General features: G+C 34.1%; 1 protein-coding gene and 1 pseudogene across 2 annotated transcripts; both read right to left on the bottom strand.

The window, feature by feature from the left end:
• Window positions 1-353: 353 nt before the first annotated feature.
• LOC114178853 ((S)-8-oxocitronellyl enol synthase CYC2 pseudogene) lies at window positions 354-2,592 on the bottom strand (annotated as a pseudogene). The gene is made up of 2 exons (XR_014993675.1): window positions 2,496-2,592; window positions 354-1,747 (listed from the first exon to the last, which is right to left on the bottom strand). The product of XR_014993675.1 is annotated as a (S)-8-oxocitronellyl enol synthase CYC2 pseudogene (transcript).
• Window positions 2,593-3,664: 1,072 nt separating this feature from the next.
• Window positions 3,665-7,505, bottom strand: LOC114178007 (acetate--CoA ligase CCL3-like). The gene is made up of 3 exons (XM_028063669.2): window positions 7,204-7,505; window positions 5,628-6,215; window positions 3,665-4,746 (listed from the first exon to the last, which is right to left on the bottom strand). The coding sequence occupies exons 1-3, from the start codon at window positions 7,405-7,407 to the stop codon at window positions 3,850-3,852; spliced, it is 1,689 nt and encodes a 562-aa protein (XP_027919470.1). The 5' UTR covers window positions 7,408-7,505; the 3' UTR covers window positions 3,665-3,849.
• Between the last annotated feature and the right edge of the window lie 1,804 nt (window positions 7,506-9,309).

Here is a 9,309-nt window from a genome sequence, read left to right as displayed (position 1 = left end):
GTACACTAGTCTCCCAGTCTTTGCCGATACAATGTGTCAGTTAAGGATGATATATATTGATATGCTAGTCGAGATCGGCTAGGTGTGATACACTAACAATTATTAAAAATGAAAAAGAAAAATTGTTATAGGTTACTTTTAAATATAATGTGCATAATTTGGTTGTAAGATGAATTATGCGTTCATCATAACAAGAAACAAAATCTACTTTTCAGAATGACCCATGGTACTTTGGAGAGACTATATGCCCTAAATATGTTTTTTGTTATTATTAATATGGTTGCGACTGAGTTATGTATTTATTTATCACAGGAAAGAAACAATGTCTGGTTTACAAACCAGATAGGCGAGAATAATAAGGAATAATTATTACTAATAACTTGTACACATAAAATAATTAAACAAGATTATTATTATTATTAATAGTTGACTATTGAGTCAGGTTACTGATTCACTTGGTATTCCCACATGGCTAAAATAACCATAACAACAGTTATCTTAGGAAATTAAAAGCACAGAAAATATAAAATTCATTGTTGATACGTTGGTATGATCTTCATCTCTCTGAGCTTCTCCACCCAAAATCTGATGCTCTTAAAGGTATCCACGTGTCCGAAAAATCCATATTCTCTACTCTTGCTCATGCTAGACACGTGTTGAAACTTAAAACGTAGCACTGCTTGGACGGTCTCATAGCATGTTATTTCCTCCAAGATGGTGTTGTGAAGCTCGTATTTCTCCACAATCTCCTTCCAAACGCTACCCTTATCAAGCATCACTTCCACCCAATCAAACCTTTGCGTTTCATCAAACGGCACAAATTCCACGTCGAAAAGTTCACAGAGTAACTTCCACATGCTCTTCCAAGTAAAAACGTCGCCGTTTGTGCAATTGAATGCTTCATTTTTAGCCTCGGGGGTAACCGCAGCCCACACGTGCTGCTGCGCCAACACTCCGGCGTCGGTCATGTCACAGAAATGCTCCCACGTGTACTTCGTTCCCGGGTACCGAAACGCCAATCCTACGTGGCGACAAATTACGGCGTAGGTTGCTAGCGTGAGCAGCCCGTTGTGGACACTCCTGGATGACGCGCCTATTATAATAGAGGAGCGGTGCACCGAGTACGTCAACGACGGCGCGTAAGATGCAACGAGATCCTCGAGCGCGTAGTAGAAGTTGGGGTAAGGGATCCTCGCCATGCTCTCGTGAAAGGGTGGGTCGTGGGAGATGAGTTTGGTGGAGAGGACTGGATCGAAAATTGGGCCCATGTAGTGTTTGGTGCCGGTTTGGACCGTCACATGGGCGAGCTTTGAAGAGGCGCAAGATTTGAGGGCGCTGAGAACGTTGAGAAGCATGGTTTTGTTGATTCTAATGTTGACTTCTTCCTCTGCACGAATCTGAAAAGTAATCCAGAACAGGTGCGTGACTTCACTCGCAATGGGGGAAAGCTTGGCGCATGTGTCGGAAGAATCGACAGCGTCAAAGGTGATGAAGTGGTCTACGGTGGGAGGAGGGAGCAAACTGGGTGGGGGCCTGCGGGCGGCGCCGTAAACTTTCCATGGGCCTCCGGGACTGTTGGGCTGCTTGAGGGCTTGGACCAGACTGAGCCCAGTGAGCCCTGTGATACCAACTACCAGTGCTACAAAAGGTTGGGGTTCCATTGCAGTTGTTCTCCACGCCAGGAAGAAACAACCAAGAGTGTCTTGAGCAACATTTGTCTCTTAATTTAAAGAAGGGTCATGCAGGCCTAAAACATTTTTAACGATCTAACGTTAGCGACAAAATTTTCAATTTTGGATTATTAAGATTTCAATCCTCCAACATTTGGGTGTTCTTTCATCAGAATTACAAGATATTCCATATCCGAAACTTGCTTATAAACAAAAGTTTACGTTAAAAAAAATGATGATTTTGAGGTTTGTTGCATTATTATATACATCAGGAGTAAGCACCACGGAAGGGTGTTATCTATCCACAAGGACAATAATAAAATCAAATCATTTTTAATCTTAACTAAAACAATTACAGTTAAAAATAAATTATATAGATGATAAGAAAAAGTCCTAATGTAATACCACCAAAAAACAAAGCAATGCCTCCAAAATTAGACATTTCTGTCGGCAGAAATAAATTATTTGTCTTTCTTAGTAGTCCCCTCAACCATGGAATAGGAGTGATGCAACAATTCATTTATAATACGTTTGAAATTCAACGTGTTTAATTTTATTTTAAATTTTTTAACTAAAATCTTTATTACTATTACTTAATATTAATTCAAACATAATTAACAGTACATCACAAATTAAAAACTATCCAGCAACAATAAAATGGTAATGTCCTACCTAACTATCCAAACAACATTTAGTAATGACATATAATCTACCTATAATAAAAAATATAATTTAAAAATATGAAAATAATAAAAATAATTTAAAAAAACAGTATTGTTCTTATCGGGAAAGGTCGAGTACAAGTGGTGAGGTCCAAATGATCACCTGAGTGTCTGTTGGTGTCCAATTCTCGTATTCGTTAGGATTTGTTTCCACCATCAACATTGGTCAAGCTACATAAAAACGTTCCAACAGAAATATGAGTAGATAAAATAATGTATGAACTTATAGTATAACAAAAAACTTATGCTCTGGCTTCCTGATAAATCCCCATATTTAATAATAAATTTAAGCATTTGTATAATAGTTAGTATAACAAATATATTAATGGCATTTTTAATTTACTTACAACGTTATATTTTAAATTTCATAACGCATAAAAATTCAATTCAATTTATTTATATTGAAATAGTACGAACATATACTATAAATGCTAACAAAAAACTTTGCAAAGAGAAGATAAAGTGAGATAAGACAAGAGTGTTAAGAATTGAAGTGTGAGTTTAAGTCTCATATTGTTTATAAATTAGAGAGTATAGCACTCTATCACGATACAAATTCATGTACTCATTATCTTATGATCCATGTACTTATTATCTTATGGGATTTTGAATTGAAGATGGTGTCAATGTCTTATATAATTAACAAAAATAATTTTTTGATAAATATTTTGTTGACAAAACTACTAAATATAATAAATTTTTATTTCTTTATAAAAATTGCATACATAAAATAATAAAATTTGTCAGATAAAATTTTGTCCAAAATAATATTTTCCATCCCCGGGAAAAGTACTCTGACTCTTTAAAGGGATAGAGATTGTATGTATCAAGAGACACGTAACCTCAAATAAAACCATGAAGTTTTCGAGGCTCACCAATATTAACGTATTTGTTTTACTTAGTCTTATTTATCTTTGGACAGAACCAACAAACACCAGAAGAAAGTCTCAGTCTCTCAAATTTTCAAGACGTTGTATGGTTTGGTTTGGCACTAAATCGAGAGAGGAAAAGTAGAAGTTTGTTATAAGATTATTTAACTGCAAATGTTGAAATTGTATCCATCATTGTTAGATTTATCACTGTCTAAATCTGATTATTATCAGTGTGTCCAACCTTAATTTATGCAGTTATGTAATCTGTGTTTTCTGTATCCCAAGTTTCAACGAGTGTCTGACTATAAAATGCCATGAACTTCATTCTTGGAGTTTGTGGAAGACTTATCTGAACATTATCCCTGACCTCAAATTGCATCACATAATGAAGAAAAACTAATTGAAGCAAAAATGGATTTATTGACTTCAAAATACATGAGTGACACTGTCTCATTAACCACTTTTGAAACATAGATAAAACCTTTCTGGTATACATATATATTATTATAGATAACTTGGATTAACAAGCAAGCAGAATCCTAATCACAAATTGCAATAACTAGCATATTTTTTCGTCATGATCATTTATAACTTACTCATCTTAACAGGTCCCATCTCTTTTGCCTTTGCCCTTAGTAAGTGCTTCTGTATCTTCCCAGTAGCTGTCTTAGGTAAGGGTCCAAACACAAAGGATTTTGGAACCCAATAAGCAGGCATCTTGGCCTTGCAGAACTTTAATATATCCTCAGATATACGTTGTTGGTTACTATTATCCACTCCTGACTTTAATGTGACAAAAGCACAAGGAGACTCACCCCATTTCTCATCTGCTCTTGCAACCACTGCTGCTTCCAGTATTGCAGGATGCGAGTAAAGAGCGTTCTCTACCTCCACACTGCTGATATTTTCAGCACCAGAGATGATGATGTCCTTTGATCTGTCTTTAATTTCTATATACCCATCTGGATGCTTCACAGCAAGATCCCCAGAATGAAACCATCCATTTGCAAAGGTCTCCTCATTAGCTTTAGGGTTCTTTAAGTACCCTTTCATCACAGAATTGCCCCTCATCACAATCTCACCCACAGTTTTGCCATCAGCAGGAACAGGTTGCATGGTTTTTGTGTTCACCACTTCCAAGTTTTCCAAGCCAATGTACCTAACCCCTTGTCTTGCGTTGAGCTGGGCTTGGCGTTCAGGAGGAAGTGATTCCCATTCTGGTTTCCAGGCACAGTAGACAGAGGGGCCGTAGGTTTCAGAGAGACCATAAGTGTGTGTCACACGAAATCCTCGTTCAGACATTCCAGAAAGAACAGAAGGAGGAGGAGCAGCCCCAGCTGTATTCACATGCACAACATGCGGGAGAGGAAGTATGGTTTCTTCAGGTGGGGCATTGATTATCGTGTTAAGAACCACTGGTGCTGCACAAAAATGAGTCACTTTGTACTTGGCAATGGCTTCGTATACTGCCTTCGCTGTTACCTGAGTAAACATATGACAAAAAATGAATTCAGGATGGATATCTAGTAAACAAATACTCAACAGAGTATGCAACAGTACTTGTTAACACGACAGCACTGTATCTGCACATTAATAAATCAAGTGAAAGTTAGTACTTTGATGCAAATGGAAGAATTACAAGATCAAAGATTTGAGCATGTTCCAGGATACTGATGACTCTGTCAAAGTGATTGTTCAATTTTGTATCAAGTAGAAGTATTAAAATCCACTGCAAAATTCCAGTATGTAATAGAATTTTCTAAATACTATTTTAAGTATTTAGAACTATACATAGGCAGTGGATGACAATATACAAACAGCCATTGTCATTTCAAGTGTAAGCAAGTAAGAAATCAATCAAGCATCACCTTTCTCCAAAGCCTTTGCAACACAGCAACTCACTTTTATTCTAAAAGCTACTAACTAACCTCATCTATATTCTATATCCACGCCAATTCTCAACCAATCAAGAAACTTTTTCTTTATAAAGCCGAGCAATTCACATCAATTATCCCCCTTTTTTCTAACTTCCAACAGTTACCAAACCAAGAAACCGTGAAAAGACTAATACTGTGTATTGAAGAACTCTAGATGTATGATTTTGAAATCCTTGTCAAAGTACATCAACTTTATATTTGAACCATGCCACTATAATTTAGCTCTATCATCAATCATGTGCTTAATGAGGTATCCATCTACTTGAATCAAAATTTACAATTGCATCAAACTTGAAGCTAGAGCTACAAAATATCAACAAGGCAGGTGCAGAACAATACTCAGTTCAGTAGACATAGCAAGTTAACACCAACATGTTTTAATTTTGAATCACTCAGAGAAATGCAGAATTTTTGGCAAAGGTGTACCTGGCGAAGGCATATGTTAGTACCACACAGAGCAGCAAGTGTCCAAGTGTAACACCAACCATTACAATGAAACATGGGGAGTGTCCAAAGATACACAGCACCTTCGGTCATTCCCCAAATAAGAGCTCCACTCAGAGACATGATATAGGCCCCACGGTGATTTAATACCACACCCTTCGGACTAGCAGTGGTACCAGATGTGTATCCCAAAGAAATACTCTGCCACTCATCCTCAGGGGGTTTCCATGCATATTCAGGATCACCACCCTCAAGAAAATCCTCATAGTCAATGGCTCCTTTGCCCACAGCATATCTCAGTGACTTAGGGTCGCAATTTTCATCACCAATGACTATTAGAAGTGGAGGCCTGAAGGTTTTGGCTTTCTCAGACCATATCTTCAAAGCTTCTTCTGCCAAAGAAAAGGACTCTTGATCAACTATTACAGCTGCAGCTGAGCAATGACCAAGAAGAAAGGCTACTGTGGATGCATTTAGTCTGATGTTAACAGGATTCAAGACAGCCCCTGCCATTGGAATCCCAAAATGAGCTTCATAAAGAGCTGGAATATTCGGTGCAATAACAGCTACCTGTTGAAAGCAGTATCAGAAAATTATGGAATCCATTAACATCGACATTACTGGGCCAGAATAGCATGAACACACCATACAACAACACAACTACATCGATATCATCATCATCGAGTAGTTCGTGTTTTTACTTGTTATAATTAACTTCATGAGCTAAATCCAAACCGTAATAAATACAGATATTCGAAGTTTTAACTTGTTGACCAGATTGTGTAATGTTTCTATAGAGAAATTTAAAAGTATTTTGTTCAACTTCTTGAACATTTGTCTTGCAGACAAAAAAAGAATTAGCTAGTTTATCGTAAAATATTCATCAATCGGTGTATTGAAACTTTCGTCTGTTAGAAAAAACAATCTAAGAATGATATTAAAATAGACATCACCGGTCAACAATTTACGTAATTCACCATATTATAAAAACATAAATGAACTCCGTCTTTCACATTGACAATTATCAATTAAATTAGTCACAAGGCACGATTAGTTCCTAAAAATAAATTGGAAGTTGATAACCATTCAAAGTGCACGTTAGAATAAAAAAGATTACAATTGTGTGGTTAGAGTACGACTTTTCTCTCCAGTCTAATGTTCATATCGTTCAATTAATTAAAAATATGAAATATATAACTTTTAAAATAATTATCATAAATCAACATATTAGAATATTAACTCTCGCATTCTCCTCTTTTCCGGTATCATCATATTAACATATATTATTATTTCAACAAAGATAAACTCTTTTACGGAATGAATTCCATTTCAGTCCCCAGATATAAAAAAAAAATACAAAAAACTATTGTTTTTTCTTAATAGCAAAATTTAAGATATTAAAGTGATATTATTTTTCAAAAATACTTTTTAGTTATGTTCTGGACGGTACATAATTAAACAGAAATAAAGTGAAAGTTGTTCACGTGAACACTAACTATTAGAACAGAGGAAATTAAACAAACGATGTTTGAGAGAGAGAGAGAGAGAGAGAAAGTACAGTGTTTCCTGGTCCGATGGAGTAGTTGGAAAGAGCGGAGGCGAATCGACGGCAACGGTGGTAGGTCTGTTGCCACGTGTAGCGACGAGATCCATGGATGAGGGAGTTTCTGGTGGGGTGCACCGTAGCTGCTCTTTCGAGAAACCACAACGGCGTTAACGCAGTGTAGTTAGCAGCGTTCTTGGGCAAGTCGTCGATGTCCATCTCCACCACCCTTTCGCGCTTTCTCCACACCGCAGAGCTTACTCACAAAAACCAAACGAAACAAAAATTTATGAAGCCAATGCCACATGCTTCCCTATCATCACCTCCTTATATATTCATTTCCAAAAAAATAATTTAATAAACTGCTGCATAATATACATCAATACGTAACTGTAATTTATTCAATTTCTTTTATACTATTACCCAAATTTTTTAAACATAATATAGTTATAATTATCCCAAAAGGTATCATACAATTATTTTCTATGTCTGTCTTGGACTACTACCCGAACCAGTAAATCAGTCATATTCATCTCACACTAAATCGCAGACAAAAAAAGTAATTTTCTAAACATTATTTATCATCACACATTCACCGTTAAATAAATTAAGACCCCTGTCACGAGCCATTATTTACCCAAATAAGAAAAAATAGACGCTTTTGAAAAATATCTTTTGAATACATCACTAAAGAATAAGAATCTGGTACTGTAAGAAGATTTCATTATTAGAATTTTAGTCTATGTAATTTATCCTATTAATAAAATTATGATTTTTCTTTTAATTAATACTGTAAAAAAAAATTGTTACGTTTAATTGAATTTACATGCTATTTTAAATATTAAAAGATATCAATATTCAATACCATTAAGATTACTTGAGTATCTCATAATAAAAGATAAATTTGTTTTTTTTTCTTTTATCCAAGATATAAACTCATGCCTTAAGAAATAAGTTTTGTCTCTGTAGAGACATTTATAGATTTTGTTTAAAGTGCAAGTTATATAATTTGAATGATGAGTTGCATCACTTGACAATCAACTTCACTCTCAAATGATGTATGTGGAGTGAACACAAACTATAATTAATTCAAATATTTGTCAAATTCAATCCTATTCATTCTAATTTTTTTCAAACAATATCCAACATTTGATTACACACACTATTTTTACATTTATTATCTCCATTGTACCTAATTCTCACAATTATGTTTTCAATACCAAACCAATACATTCAATTTTACAACTCAACAATTCAATTTTATATATATATATATATATATATATATATATATATATATATAATTATTCAACATTTTAATTTTAAAATTTGTTACCAGAAAGAAACTTTCTAACAATGAAAGAATGACTTCAAAGTTTATACGACTCCAAAATTATACAAAAACTTCGTGTGTGTGTGTGTGTATATATATATTGTGTATATATAATTTTATTGATTCAAACTTACAAGTCATAAATGACCAAATTACTAACATAAATTTTCTATTCTTTATGTTAGTATAATTTCACATGGTTCATTCAAACTTGATCTAACAATGTGAAATATGAAAGTTCACACATATGAACTAATTAATAAAAAGAGAAAGTTTGCATTATAGAAACAAAAAAAAACTTGGTTTTAAATTAAGATTTTTTTTATTAAATAATTTAGACATATTCACTCTTTATTTAATTTAATATTTTCTTCAAATATATAAAAATAGGTGTTACAATTGTCACTTATAACGTCATGTTTTTGAATAATTGTGATTAATACCAATTTATTAATTGGTTAATTACTAAAGGACTAATAAATATTTATACTGTAGAATTGAATATAAATTAGTTCATTTTAAAATTTGTTTGTCCGAATGAAAAGATGAGAAGACGAAAGAGATAACTGTAGTAAAAAAAGGGAAAAGTATTTTAAAATAATATTATTAAGTAATATAAAAAAAGATAAATAATTTGTGTCCGCTCATTTTTATTTTTTTTTTCATTTCAATCTGAATGAGGAGAAGTAATAATCCTAACAAAAGGTCTTCAGAAAGTGACTAATAATGGCTATGAAAGTCAATGTTTAGCAACAACTACTAATTTAATAAATTTCTTCTGAACCGAT

Source organism: Vigna unguiculata, chromosome 3, assembly GCF_037176805.1.
Source record: "Vigna unguiculata cultivar grain cowpea cultivar isolate G323 ecotype 2 chromosome 3, ASM3717680v1, whole genome shotgun sequence".
NCBI classification, from domain to species: domain Eukaryota; kingdom Viridiplantae; phylum Streptophyta; class Magnoliopsida; order Fabales; family Fabaceae; genus Vigna; species Vigna unguiculata.
Note: the sequence above shows the minus strand (reverse complement) of the source record. Positions and strands in the feature narration are given on the sequence as shown.

Coding starts and splice junctions, on each gene's coding strand:
- LOC114178007 (XM_028063669.2), bottom strand. CDS start 7,407: ATGGACATCGACGACTTGCCCAAGAACGCTGCTAACTACACTGCGTTA. Junction 6,216..7,203: donor CCATCGGACCAGGAAACACT/GTACTTTCTCTC, acceptor TGCTTTCAACAG/GTAGCTGTTATTGCACCGAA. Junction 4,747..5,627: donor CTAACATATGCCTTCGCCAG/GTACACCTTTGC, acceptor ATGTTTACTCAG/GTAACAGCGAAGGCAGTATA.